The sequence below is a fragment of the Scomber scombrus genome, chromosome 18 (assembly GCF_963691925.1).
Source record: "Scomber scombrus chromosome 18, fScoSco1.1, whole genome shotgun sequence".
NCBI classification, from domain to species: Eukaryota; Metazoa; Chordata; class Actinopteri; order Scombriformes; family Scombridae; genus Scomber; species Scomber scombrus.
Window position 1 is genome coordinate 12,871,252 of NC_084987.1, and position 14,895 is coordinate 12,886,146.

The 14,895-nt window shown below is 37.7% G+C and overlaps 3 protein-coding genes across 4 annotated transcripts; 1 reads left to right on the forward strand and 2 right to left on the reverse strand.

Annotated features, from left to right (window-relative positions):
* Positions 1 to 336: 336 nt before the first annotated feature.
* LOC133999877 (retinal cone rhodopsin-sensitive cGMP 3',5'-cyclic phosphodiesterase subunit gamma-like) lies at positions 337 to 819 on the reverse strand. The gene is made up of 3 exons (XM_062439217.1): positions 662 to 819; positions 518 to 558; positions 337 to 413 (listed from the first exon to the last, which is right to left on the reverse strand). The coding sequence occupies exons 1-3, from the start codon at positions 814 to 816 to the stop codon at positions 337 to 339; spliced, it is 273 nt and encodes a 90-aa protein (XP_062295201.1). The 5' UTR covers positions 817 to 819.
* A 3,719-nt stretch (positions 820 to 4,538) lies between these two features.
* ccdc137 (coiled-coil domain containing 137) lies at positions 4,539 to 9,462 on the forward strand. Of its 2 annotated transcripts, none has more exons than XM_062438973.1 (6): positions 4,539 to 4,703; positions 5,376 to 5,521; positions 5,608 to 5,833; positions 6,210 to 6,292; positions 7,669 to 7,748; positions 7,830 to 9,462. In XM_062438973.1, the coding sequence occupies exons 1-6, from the start codon at positions 4,633 to 4,635 to the stop codon at positions 8,028 to 8,030; spliced, it is 807 nt and encodes a 268-aa protein (XP_062294957.1). In that variant the 5' UTR covers positions 4,539 to 4,632; the 3' UTR covers positions 8,031 to 9,462. The 2 variants fall into 2 exon arrangements, with proteins under 2 accessions (XP_062294957.1, XP_062294958.1); XM_062438974.1 differs by having other exon boundaries at positions 7,833 to 9,462.
* Positions 9,463 to 11,806: 2,344 nt separating this feature from the next.
* Positions 11,807 to 14,652, reverse strand: LOC133999931 (G-protein coupled receptor family C group 5 member C-like). The gene is made up of 3 exons (XM_062439279.1): positions 13,689 to 14,652; positions 11,978 to 12,090; positions 11,807 to 11,893 (listed from the first exon to the last, which is right to left on the reverse strand). The coding sequence occupies exons 1-3, from the start codon at positions 14,650 to 14,652 to the stop codon at positions 11,807 to 11,809; spliced, it is 1,164 nt and encodes a 387-aa protein (XP_062295263.1).
* Between the last annotated feature and the right edge of the window lie 243 nt (positions 14,653 to 14,895).

Sequence of the window (14,895 nt, forward strand, 5' to 3'; positions counted from 1 at the left end):
AGCGTAACAGCCTGAATTTTCAGTCACACCCTCCCCTGTCAACTCAGACATTTAAACAAGGACACATTCAGCATGAGTGGGTTATGGACATTAAAATGGCAGCTTGAGAGTCTTATGAAAATATATATTTATTGTATAAAAGAGCTTCGGCAGCATAAACAATATGCAGATGTATATCTTATATGTTAGTTATTTACTTTGTGCTTAACAATTCAAAACAAACAATTGTACATAAATTGAGATAGCTGGGTTTGATTGTTGAAATTCAAGTTATTGAACTTGCCACATCAGCTCCCTTTGGTATATACAAAAAAAAACGTTTCATAGTGAATAGCCTCAGATGATACCATACTGAGACAGTTCATGCAGCTCTAGATGGCTGTATTTTTCCCAAGGGCAGATTACAGTAATGTCTGTTGAAGAAAGAAAGGATAGTGATTAATTAGTCTGTTAATTATATTTGGTTTGTATATAGTTTTCAGTGGTGCGGTGGCCTAATTGTGCCAAGTCTGCTTACCATTGCCAAGCCATTCCATTCCAGGGATTTCCTCTCCAAAACTGAGGAAGAAAGAAAATCACAAGCTTTATTGTGGGGAAATTGCAGTTTTAAGCACAAACGTTTTAGATTTCACTCAAAAACATTAACTCAAGGAAGGCCTACCCAATGACGCCTTTCTTGGGAGGCTTACTCTTGAACTGGCGGATGTTCCTCTGTTTGAACTTGGGTGGGCCCTTGCGTGGGGATCCAGGGGCCGTGGTCCTTTGGGGAGCCTTGTTACTAGTCTTTGCTTCAGGTTTGGCCACACTCATATTCATGCTTCTGTTGTTTGAGCTGTAATGAGACATAATAAGGTAAGGTAAGGTAAGATATCTTCATTGATCCCCCTAGGGAGAAATTCAAAATTGAAACAACAGAAGCTGCATGGGTGAAAGTGATGAAAGTGAAAATAAATAAAATAAAATAAAATAAAATAAAATAAAATAAAATAAAATAAAATAAAATAAAATAAAATAAAATAAAATAAATTAAATTAAATTAAATTAAATTAAATTAAATTAAATTAAATTAAATTAAATTAAATTAAATTAAAATCAGTGGGAGGTACTGGGATCTGTGGTGTTGTGCGTGGATCATAAAACCTGAATGAAAAATATAAGAAATGTTGATTATTGTGACCATATCTATTGAAGTTTTGCTTAAAAAAGAACAATAATCACTATTTCTGCTGATTTGGATTGTGCAGTTTCTGTCAATAATGTAATATCTGAAGAAACACAGACATGTATGCAGACAATGAAGGCTCATGTAATCCTGTGCTCACTCATTGTTAATTAACCCTCCACAATGCCTTTAAGCTTCACAGTGCCTTGATAATCAGATTAGTGACAGAACATGCTGAATTTGCGTGCAGTCCTAACCTGACAGCAGCTCACAAAATACTCGATCAAATTATATGCCAGGGACAGTAGACTTGGTAGGAAACAGGGAGTTTACAGAACTGCAACATAAAATGAATAGCCTTGTCTAGGTATACAGTAACAGATTACAAATAAACTATGAATTATGTTATGAAAAGATACAAATATTGCTTTTAAAAAAGGCCTCATTGTTTTTTCTCATACACATACACATTTACCAATTTCAAATAACATTTTAAAGGGAATACAGATTTTATATTATTATATATTTTATTTTATATAAACCCTGATATTTAAATATGAAATATATACTAAAAATCCTCCCAAAAAAGCTATGTGGATCAAGTCATTTTCACACATTAATGAAAAATGTCACATCTGAAGTTTAAAGTGCCAAAAATAGAGGCAAATTACTGTGTTATACAAATTATTATATGCAGTGTAGCAATATTACTATTGCATAGGATGAACTAATGTGTCCAAAAAGCATATGTGCATTAAAATTAATTATTGTTAATACTCACCACCTGTGTTGCTGTACGTATCACCTAGTGATATCGAGGCTGAGGCTTATGTTACATGAGTTGTGTTTAGCGGAGCCTTTTTATAAACCTCATGCTCTGAGAAGATTATGACGTTATCAGCCAATGAACTGTCCAGGCCCCTCATTACTTGTACAGATGCATGCACACATGTACATATTGTGTATAGAACAGTACGTTCATTAGGGATTGGCTGACAGGCAGTTAAGTGGTATCAGCTGAGAGTTACCTGAACAGACACATGACAGTGGAGACAAATGCAGATGGTTTAAAATTTCCACAAGCTACTAGAAGCAAGCAGTGAAGGGACAGGGCTGTTGAATCTTCTCATCAGTATCTCTCCACCAACACCTGCAATATCATGCATGCATCATGCTAGCATGCACAGTGGCAGCATTCTCCTTTCATCAGCAGTCTCTCAGATTGAGTTGCATTACGTCTCACTGGTAATCCCCCCACCACCACACACAAATAAACACACCCACTTCTTATGGATTATTTACTACCACTGTCTGTCCATATAATAATCTGTGCACAATCACTAAACCCGTGTCAGGATCAGAAGATGCCAATATTTCTACTTTTTACTATCTATTATGGGATGTTTTGATTAGATCGCTTTTTTTTTAGTAATCCCCCCACACACTGAAAAGCATGCAGGCTGACGAGCACTATAGGCTGCTGGAAATATCAATGACTTTCTGTATGCTACATGTCTGATATATGTTCAGTGACAGACATGTGAATGAGGTATAGATTAATATGGTGCCCACTGTGCCTATAGAGCCCCAACTAATGGTCACTATTGATTAATATGTAGATCTTTTTTTATAAATCAATTAATCATTTGGTCTCACTTATGCACTTATTCAAATATTGTTTCACAGTGGTGGAAAGTAAGTACATTTAGTACTGCACTTTTATATACATTTGTGGCACTAATACCTTACTTGAGTATCGGTATTTTACTGTATATTTCCATTACACTACCTTTCAGATTTTAATACTTTTTTTTAATCGACTGTATTTATTTGACAGCTAGTTATTTAGTTACATTCGCATTCAAAGTATATCTTCAGTTTATAGGATACATAGAACATATAACCCAACAGTATACAAAATAGTTAGCACCAGCTCAGTCAGCTACTTAATTAAAATGCTGCTTATGTGTTAATGCATCAGTGCACTGCTACTTAAATATAATAATGAGTACTTCCTCTATAATGCACAACCAGTATTTCTACTGAAGTAAAGACCTGAATGTGGAATTTGTGCTTAAAACTGAGAATTTATACATTATGACATTCCTATGTTTACTTTTATTATATGTTTACTTTATATCAATCAATTAACTTTGTTTCAGCGTTAGTAGATTGTCATTTGATGTTGGTTGCTGCAGTAAATAGTAAACTTATCACAATACTACTGAGTACTTTTTAAAAAAAAGTATATATATATATATATATGGCACTTTCAAGCATTGCAGATTTATGTCATTTTAATTATTTGGAATCAACTACAACCAGATTTGACTTTTTTTGGACTGAGGATGTTTCAGGATAGGTCCAGTGACCAGGAGGAGCAGGTGTGTAGACCATGTCCCCGCAAGATGAAGCTAAACAGCCCTCACGTCTTGTAACTGCATCAGTGGACAAACTGTCTGAATAGGAGTGTAAATTAATGTCACCATTCTGGTAGGGGACTTGTCAGATACTGGCTTTATTAACAGCATTATGATTTACTGGACAGGTACCTGAGGGATTAATTGATTATGATTTAAATGACCTCCCTGATAGTATAGATCTGTATGTTTAGATCTGCTTAAAAGGGTTAATATGAGCATAACACAGAATGCGTGTGATTAAGCTGCGCTGCATCTGCACTTTCAAGTTAATATGATCATTGAAATTCAAAGTTGACAACTGGAGCATTGGGGGGGGGGGGGGGGGGGGGGAGAGAGAGAGAAGTGTCGATGCCATCTGGTGGCAGAAGGAAGTGACTGCACTTCATAGCCATTCAGGATGACGTTTCTTGAAAGATCGTCTATTTTACAAATATAACACTCTGACATTTAAAAAATGCCATCTGGTGGCAGAAGGAAGTGACTGCACTTCATAGCCATTCAGGATGACGTTTCTTGAAAGATCGTCTATTTTACAAATATAACACTCTGACATTTAAAAAATTTAATAGTTGTCTTTTTCTTTTTAATTCTATGTTTTTAAAAAAAATTAACATTGTAGATGTCGCAGCCGTCGACTTTTTTGTAATGCATGATGATATTGGTTTAATTATTTCATTTGATCCATTTAACAAAATCAATTAAGCAAGAAGATAGGCTTAATGGCACCATTATTACCTGGAAAATGAATTGGATCATGGGACCAGGTGATCAATATTAATGAATTATTTTGAACATACCAGATGTGTTACCTCTCTGGATATTGTGTCTTTCGTGGCAGATTTGTTCACGCAGACACCTCTGTGAGCATGTCTCGAACTACATTTTATAGTAGCAAGGGGGGAAAAGTGGCAGAGTGAGACGTCTTGTCTTCCACCTTTCGTCTCCTCTGAGTTTAAGGTTCATAGGTTAAAGGCTATACACGCCGCTCCACATGTGTTGTTGTTTTGTTGCTATAACGTGTAATGCAGCAAAATAACCTGCAGTAACATGGGGAAGAATAAGAAGAACAAAATTAACCAGTCGGGGAAACAAAGTGACAAGGCCGGGAAACACCAAAGGTAACCTAAAGAAGCTAAATTTTAAAAGCTAGCTAGCTCTTATTAGCTCGCTAAGTAAGCTGCCAGCAGTGGAGGAAGAAGTATACACATCTTTTTCTCCAGTCGAATTGGCGATAAAACAATGTAAACGCAGATACAACATGTAAATGTCAAAACCTTACTCAAGTACAGAAGTATTATCAGCAATTATTACACGTTAAAACACTAAAATACAGTTAAATAGTTGCTCCTAGAGTTATTATTACTGTTGTATAAACATATTAGCAGCATGTGTTGTTAAAAGTTTTAAACATAAGCTGATTTTAACAACTTTATGCACTGTTTGGTAATTTAATATGTAACTAGATTTATTTTGTAAATTGGCCTCATGTTTTGGAAGTAAAATGTTGATCTGTAAAGTCCTTAGTATTTTAAATCGGCAAATACATTTAGTGGAATGAAAGGTACAATAATTTCCTCTAAAATAGTAACATAAGAAATATAAAATAGTAGAACATTTAAATATTCATGTAAAGTACAAGTATTTATTAATTTTATCTCTGTACAGTGCTTGAGTAAGTGTTCAAAATAAGATCTAACTTGTATAGTTGTATCTAAATAAGATCCAACTCGAATTAACATTCCCTTTCCTTTTTCTTTCTTACATGGGATTGTAATGTGTCCAAATCTCAGTGACAAGAAGCTGAAACGAGATGGTAAAGACAAGAAAGCCAAAGAGGAAGACCACCTCAAACACATCCCTTTCAGGCTCCGAGAGATTATGAAAAACAAGGACAAAATGAAAGCAGGATCCTTGAAGGCAAAAAAGATAAAAGATTGTGAGTAAAAAACATCCTTATACGTTTTCTTTGATGCATTAAGCACGCACAAATGTCTGAGTATAGCCACATTTCTGTTTCCTCAGCCATCCTCCCTAAAAGCAAGGCAGAGGATTCTCAGGGAGGAAACATACCTGTCCCACATTTCAAGAGGAAAAAACAGGAAAGTGTGGGAGCCTACATACGTCGCATGGATAATGAGACCAAACATGTCCTCTTCCTTACCAAGAACCAAGTAGAAAGAAAACCTGAGCTGGATGCAGACAAACAAGAGAGGTCTGTAGACAAGGGCAAGTCGGAGAAAAAGAAGGAGTGAGTACACTTTGACTTCATTTAAAAGAAAAAAAGTTTGGTTTTTTTTAACTGGTTATTTGTGATTGTGCTTATATGGGATTTCAATAAAGGGTGTTGCCAACCAAATCGGTTAAAACTGTAATCTGTGATCTTTGGTTACGACCTCAGCTGTAATACATCAAAAAGTCACATGATTTTCTTTGGAAACATGTTAAATTATAAACAACTCTTTACTGGATACATTTCACATTACTCACAAAAATAGTTCAATGACAGTGACTACATCAAAAACAACAGAAAATAGACTAAAACACAGAAATGTAAAAGTTATTATAATTCTTAGATGATATTTACAACATGTCTGATTTATTTTATCTTTGCCATCCTTCCACAGGTATGACAAAGCCAGATTACAGAAGCAACAGCAGAAAAAGTTGGACAAACAAGAGGACTGGATGGAAAAAGAGATGTTCATAGGTAATGTAAGCTTTTATGTCTGCAAAAGTTACAACTATAAATGATGAGATGTAGCAGTTCTTACCTCTTACCTCTGCATGTTGACTGGCTTAATTTTAGGTGCATTTAAAATAATTAGGACAGGAAGTGGGTTACACCTCTTTGATGCATAGTACCTTCATGCAGTGTGAGTGTAAAGATTTAAAAATATTTATGAGTAATGTGCTCAGTGCGGCAATAATTTGATGGTGTTTGTGTGCACGTCAGAGAAGAGATTATTGCAGTAGTCCACATTGCTGGAGAAAGGAATTCATTATAATGCTATACAATAGCTATTTAATTACCAGTAGCTACCAGCAGACTGGCAGCAAGTGATAGTTTAGCTAAAAGCTATGATGTTGAGTAGCTAATGGCCCCTACGCAAAACAATGCTGTGAAACTAGGAGTGCTCGAGACGGTCTGTGGCTGGTGCTTCTTTGACTCAGAATGTCTCAACTGCTCCTACAGTTTTGCGGCACTGTTTAGACAAGCATAAAAGCACACACATGATGTGCTAATCTACACTTGATAGGGACAAACATGAGAAATTTCTTCCGAGCCATCACATCAGATATTTTATAACATAACTGTTTTGGTACAAACATTTACCCACCAGTGTGACAGATTGTCTTCCGGGATTTACTCACCAAATGGAAAATTTACCCACATTAGGCGGGTTAGACATATGGTTAGGAAATATTGTAAAACTGTGTGTAGAAGAAATAAAGGGGAAATTTTATTTTATAAATACATAGGTTAACAAAACATTACATATCATTCCAGTATTCACTGTGATCATAAATTATATTCAAGTCTCCATTGAGGATGATTTGGAGGTTTTACCATTAAAACACCATCATACTATGTATCACCAGTACCGACAGAACACTTGACCATGTTGATATCTGACAGTCATTAAAAAAAACACACTTTTTAAATGACATGCAAGAGTAATATACAGGAGCCATCTTGTTTTCCCTCTGTTACCAGCTGCCTCTGGCCTCTACTTAAAATGCATACATTTACATCATAATTTAAAATCATTCTTTGTATACAAAACAGAGCAGTAGCAACATCAATATAATATGTAAGAAATATTTCAAAAAATAGCAAACTTGTAGGAGCTTGTCTGACCTTGTTGCATTCAGCAGATGTGGAGAGTGGATAGAGATCCTCAGGAATAAAGTTGATAATGCTGTTGCCTGATTTGATTGTTTTTTATGAATATCAGCGTGCTCTGCTGCCTCCAAATAGCCAAAAATGCTATACATTTTTCTTCTTGAATCAATTTTGATGAGTTGAAAAGACTTGATGTAAAGCTTATTTGTACTGATCTAATGTTTTTTTTAATTTTATAGAGGATGTCCCTTTCGGTGAAGTTACAATGGCACCACCTTGTCTGAGCGCCAAACCCAGGAAAGCTCCGATCAAACCTCAGGTAATCTGCTATGGAGTGATCACTTGTCAATGTTCTTAAAGCTTGAGTAAGTAGTTAACTGTTGTTTCTTCTAACCACCAGAAGGCTTCAAAAGAGCTGCTTCTCAACTCTCTCTTAGGCCACACAATGGCCTCCACAACCAAGCCCTCTATGGCCAGACAGAGAATCATGGAGGAGGAGAGGGTGCGAGCAGTAGAGGCCTACCGTCACCTGAAGAAACAGAAACAGCAGCAGGACAAGGCCAGGATTATTGGTCTTGAAAAACTCAAGAACCTTGAGTGATTTCTCATGTCGCTCACCTCAAGAACTATATTTTCCTCAATTGCAGTCAGGTGTCAGTGATTGTGGGCAGCTGTGTTCAGATACTGACATATATTGTATTCATCAGCAGACTGTGGGTTAGGGTTAGGGTTGTGTGTTATGTAGCTCTTGAACTGAAATGCTAGTGTGTGGGAGCTCACCGCAATGTATATTACCAGCCAGGGAAAGCAGCAGACATTTGCATCCACAGGGTGCAGTACCAGGTAAGTTGTAAACAACATTCACCTGCTGCTTTTATTATCACATATTTAGGTCAGAAGAGAGCAGGAAGTTCAAATGATGAATGGTTTTGTGTTTTTAAAGAAGACAAACTGTTAACCCCAGAATGTAATCCATTCAGAAATGTGTTGGTTTCTTTTCTTTGTGACTTTGTGGGATGTTCACAGGCGAGCGTTTATTTGCACTGTTTTCATTGCATCTTTAGGCTCCCACTGTGGCATAACTTGTCATGCTACAGGCAATAAAATCACAAAAGTTATATCAAGTCAAAAATAAACCTCTTGATTGTGTGCTGAGGTCCCACTAGATGGCAGTCGTCCTGTAGAAAACTGCTGTCCCACTGTATGGAGAGCAGACTGAACATGCTGACTGAATACTTTTTGGACTTTATAAAAGTCTTTGTCATATTATATATCTGAGCAAATGACTGCTGTCTTTTGCAGTCTTATTTGATAAGTGAAAAAGATAATTTTTTATATGAAAATATGCAATGAAGGAAAAAACTATCTCACCACCATGTCTGTTTAGTAGCTTTTCTGGAGCCTTCAATCATATTCCATGGTCTTCATCGACAGAGGGAGTTTGCCCAGTTATAGATTTGCAGGTGAGAGTTCATTCTTGACCATGAAAACAGCCCTACAGGAAACAATCTCACCACCATGTCCATTTAGTAGCTGTAATGGAGCTTTTAGTCACACGACATGATCATCTTTGACATCATGTGATTTGTTTTCTCAACTGTTGTACCCAAGATCAAGAATTCACTTTGGAACTTCAACATTAAGAATACATTCACTAAAAAATTGTTGTGAAAGGAAATGGAAAAACTGTTAATATCTTGTGTTCCTGTGTACCTCTCTGAGAGCCCCGAAGCCTAGGATAAATAAATCACATCAGCCTTTTTAAATGCTCAACACTTATTAGAGCCTGGCACAGCTATTTACATTTGTAATCCTTTAAAGGTTACCCTCTGTTCATTACAGCTATGAACAAGGCCTTTGTTTGAATATCGGCCTCTGGGACAAACTGTACAAATTCAAATTCGGAGACATTTTGTCTGACAGCTCGATCTTTCAAAGCATCCTAGATCTAAAAGCACACATTACGCTGATAATATTTTTGCAATATCATCAGATCACCAGATGGTATTATTGTTAAATACCTGTTATCTGGTCTTTGGGTTCACAGTCATTTCTGTTTGATCAGCTTGACCAATAAAACCCCCTGTCTGTATTTTCTTCCCCCCTTCATCCGTGTTTGTCCACTAAGGGTTGTCACAGTGACAAGGAAATGCATTAAGTGAGGACAGCTGCTTGTGATTGGTAGTGGTGGCTCTCTTGAGCTGAGCCCAGCCACCACTGGTCAACAACCTGTGTCCATGTGCGCAAGACAGACATATTGTCAAGTGATTTAAAGTTTCAGCCTGTTAGAGGAACAATGTCTAATTTACTTTATGCACTGTTTATTTCTGCAGAGTGACACCCCACCAGCTGACAGTGTTGCCCATTAATCTAGAGCTGATCAGGTCAGTTAGGTACATTAGGCAGCAACTTCAAAAGTAAGGAGGTAAATGTTTGCAACCAAAACATTCCACTGTAATGCAGAACTTCCTGAATGCTCTGTTTTGTTTGAATTTAGATTCACTTTTTGTTCACCTTTGGAGTTGTTTGACAAGTTTTTGCAGCCTTTTGCATCTGTTTTTTTTTTTTTTTGTATCTACACACTGGGGTTAAAAGGGTACAAAGCCTTACAAAGTAGTTTGTGCCAGCGAGTGAATACTTGTGGCTGCTGACAGTACAGGATGGTGGGAGTAATTGGGATTGAGCCTACTCAGCCCGCTGCTAGGCAGCCACAGCTCACTCTGAGGCTCTTAAAAGTGTGTGTGTGTGTGTACATGAGAATGATTGTGCCTCTCCCAGTAGAGAAAAGGATGAACTCATAAGTTGTCTGTGCTAATTTGTCCCTTCACAGTAATGTTTATATGATACGTTTATTTAAAAAAAAAAACACCATATAACCTTTGTAACCTTATAACATTTAGTCAGTGTGTGTGTGTGTGTGTGTGTGTGAGAGAGTGATGGAGCACAAAGTGTGATTATTTGCATCCCACTCAGCTTCTTACATAACAACCATGTTGTTGCCACTATTGTCAGACAATGCAGTTTGTATCAAATTGTATTCTATCATCCTTAACGCAAAATATAAGCGCATCCCCTCAGTGTCACCAAAGCTATCACAGTACTAATTTCAAACTGGAAAAGAGCATTACAATTGGATTTATTGTTTGGATTTAGTAACACTCCCACAATATAACTCTCAGTGCCTCCTAAAATAGTTTTCTGCCTCGTTCAGCAGCACTCCACAGTATGAGAGCCTTTCCCAGCATGAGGCCCCAGGTAAAGCTGTAAAAGCTTATCAAGCCAACATATGTAAATAAGTGCCATGGGCAGTGTACATGGTGATCCTTGTAACACTTCCTCTTGCATTATCCAACATATGCCTCCTCATGACTTGTTCCCAACAACAAAAATCCCAACATCCAACATCCACACATAACTTATGTAACCTTTTATATGTTTAATAAGTTAGAATTTACACCTTGTACATAAAATTACATTATTCCAAGGCACTACAATATCACATGGCATTCAGACTAAGTCTGAATCACAACATCATTTCACAAGTAGACAAGCTATGTTATGCAACAACCAACAGATTAACAAATTACAGTTAGCAGAAGCATTCATGAACAAAAAATATATATGATGCAACTACAACTTTTAGTGTATGTGGATGAACACAATTAAATAGCAGATAGTTTCTTTGCACTGCACAGCGGCTAGTCTTGTTAAACCACTTTGCTTTAAACTTCCCTGTCATTTCCTAAAAAATGTTATACATTGTTCCACTTTAGGCACTTTTTGAAAGAGAGGAGACAGAAGAGTTAATAAAAGACAAAGAAAGTACCTTCAGGTAAATATACTGTACACACAGAACATATATGCCACTCTTTCTTTCTCTTTATTATCTTTTTGGGGGATTGTACAGAGCAAAGCTGGTCTATTTGTCGACAGTTGAAGGTTTAGAGCCAGTTGGCATGAAGTAATAATGACAGTTAAATTGAAGGGACCACATTTTTAATCTGTAAATCATAATTTTGGTAGTGTATACATTTATTAGCTGTCCATCTCCAATATTCATTTACTTATGGTACTCAGCCCGTACAGAACAGACAAGCTATACACGGACATCAGCAGACATACAGAATAAGACAAAATGAGTAGGTCTGTATGAGAGGAGCTAGGTCATATTACTGCATATTGCTGAAGATTCACCGCAGTCAATTATGTAACATGTCCTCCTAAGGGAGAGAAATGGGGAAGTACATTACATTTGATACTAGGAACTCTGAGGCTACAAGATAACCCAATTGAGGATTAATTTCATACTGTAGCTGTAACAATCCAGTGTCTAGGTGAGAGTGCAATGTCCTCTCGACTCATGCTGCCTATGTGTCTTTAGGACTCCCCTGAGTAGGGCAGGGAGCCACCTCCTAGGTTAAAAGATGGTGGTGTGGCTCGAGGAATCCTTGTGTCTTGCTCCATCTATAAAAACACACAGAGAAGTGATTATTTTAGATGTGACAGAAGAGGAGATGGTTTATGGTGTAAAATAGTGAGAATGCTCACCTTAGTCAGACCCTTGGCAATCAGGGCTAATTCAGTGGGCTGGTATACACAACTTCGTAGTTGACCGTTATAAGCACCATATGGAGATATTGGCTTTGTGGGCTCTGGAGGAGCTTTGGGAAATTGGAAGAGTATGTTATGATTGTCATTGCAGACAAAACAGAACAGCTGGGAAATATGGAAACAACACACTGTCAAGACACTTCACACAGTTTGGCTAGGACACTTAGACAACAGTCTATGTGCTTTAGGAACAAATGATGACCAGTTACATTAATCAATATTTGCTGCAACTGTCAGGATAAATCAGTCACCATGCGCAAGTTGGATATTTTGAAACTTGAAAAGCAGTATCAGTATCAAAATAATTTTAAATATGTGAATACATTTTCTTTCCCTGTTATAAAATTCTGTTTGTCATAAGAGTACATTGCAAACACAGCATGATAAATATGGCACCTGTCTCAGCATTGAATATCAAGAGTAGAACTGATAGTCTGTTTACAGGCAAATAAATAAGATTACCTTAAGACCTTGTAACTGTAATTTGGTGAGTTCTGTTTCAATTTGACGGAGTAATGTAACTGCTGCATAATATTGGCCAAGGACCCAACATTCAATAAGTAGATCAGACCTTTGTCCAATAAAGGGGCGTGATGTACGAATGGCTCATATTTAGTTTTATCTTATAAGTACATTGTCCGTGCACTGCCAGACACTACAATGTGGACAAAAACAAAACAAAAAAACAATTCACTGTCTGCAGGCCTCACAATGTATGACAATGGCAATACATGTCTTAAAACAAAGCATTACGGTGGGCCTTAGGCTATGGTCATCCCACAGACAAACTTTGCATGACAGGCGCCAGCCGACATTCAGCAGGAAAAGCTTCAGTGTTACACAACAGCTATAAGAAGTACTCACACTTAATTCCCTCCCCCTCTTCTTAAAACAGTTTAACAGTGGATACTGTTCAAATTAATGTCCATTCAACTTCTCAGAGCTTGAGCAGTTTTGCAAATGAAATGATGATGTGTTTTGGGATCATTTTGTGTAGATGTGTTGGTATTTTTTTTCGGTGTCACGTGGCTGTTATGATCTTATGTGAAAGATTTTGGCCAAACATGAAATATATAATAGACTTAACTATGACTGTTTGTCAGCCCACCTAGACTTAACAGAATTAACGCTAAAAGAAGGGGACAAAGGCTTTAAGGCAGACTTCAAAATAATTATCAGCTGTTAGGAAAGCCTGCAGCAGTTTGTGAGGGGATATGAACAATAATGATTATGCTGGCAGCTCATTACAGTGGACATTTTGGTCTGCATGCAAGTTGTTCTTTACATGAATTTCATGGTTATACTTGATAAAAAAGTGCTGGGTTCTGAAGTACTTTTGCTGTTTTGAAATAGAAATAGTAAAATGCGACAACCGATATGTAAGTATTGTCAGATTAATGGTATCTCCCAGTACCTGCATTGTTGCACTTCATTATGTCATATAGTTCACCTGTGTTTGTCACACTATTGTCAGTTCTTATACAAAAGAAGTGTGTCTGTCCAAAATATCTTTGCTTAAATAAATCACTTAATTGGCGTGTTTTCCTGCTTATTCTTGATTTTTAGCTCTGGGGTTTCCATTTATACAAAAGGTATTGATTATTTATTATTGTATGATTAAGGCAGACCATAATGTGTCATGTTGTACCTGTTGGAGATTCATCCATAGAGAAGGCTTTATTCTCCATGTACACATTCTCTGGTTCCTTAAGTATGTTGTCATAAACCAGGCTCCTGGCAGGATAGACATCTCCATCATGGGGCTCCTCCTGGTCTGGGTCCTCCTGGGTCAGTAAGCAGATTTCTGGGATGGTGTAGAGGAAGAGGAACACCCAGGCATTTGACACCACAGCTACGGACAGAGTAGGATCGTCCCAGCTGGGGTTTCCAACCACTTCGTTCCCATAGATGTACATGACAATCCAAGATACCCATATAGCCATGGTTATTAGGCCTGTGAACAGGATAAAAGCTCCATCTCTGCGCCACTGCTTGTGCTTGTGTGTTAGTGAAGGCACAGCCATCAACACCACAGCAAGCAGCAGAACCATCACATAAATCAGTGACATCACAAAGTCCTTGTTAGCAAAGCTGCAGGACAGGTCAGGGATGGTGATACCTCCAGATGGGGTCCTCACCACAGTGATAATAAGCCACTCAGTGTTGATGATAACTTCGACGAGCCAGAGACCCAGTGCTCCAAGGCATAACATCCAGCTCCTGGGCCCCCGGCCTCGCCGCTGCAGCAGGGCAAGCCACAAACCATGCATCACCAGGCAGGCTAGGCAGCCTGAGAACAGTACCCCAAAGAGAAATCTCCGTGCAGCACAGCTGGTGGAGTACCGGCCCACAATGAAGGCAAAAGTTAGGCCAAAAAGTCCCAAAATGAAAACTAGAATGCTGGCTTGCAGGGCCACCATACCCTTTCTCTTCTTGTCCGTCACAAATGGTAGACAGCCCATGAGGATGACAAATAGAACAAAGGAAGTCACCACGCCAGCAGCAGCAACAGCCTCCACCACGACTCCCCACACGACAGTCAGGTCACACAAATTGTAATATATGGAGCTGATGCTGGAACCACATCCTTTTGGGACACTTGTCGAGCCCATGGCTTCCATGCTGTTTTTTTTAAAGATGCTGCAAAAAATTAAATGACTGATTATTTATCCACACATAACTGCAAAGACTCTCATGCAGGTCATCTTACATCCAAAAGATGTAATGCAAATACAACTAATAATATATACTAATATATATAATATATATTCATTGACCAATAAAACAGACATGCAAAGGAACTAACAGATTTTGCATTTAACTGGCAACAAAATACATTTCCACAGACAGATACT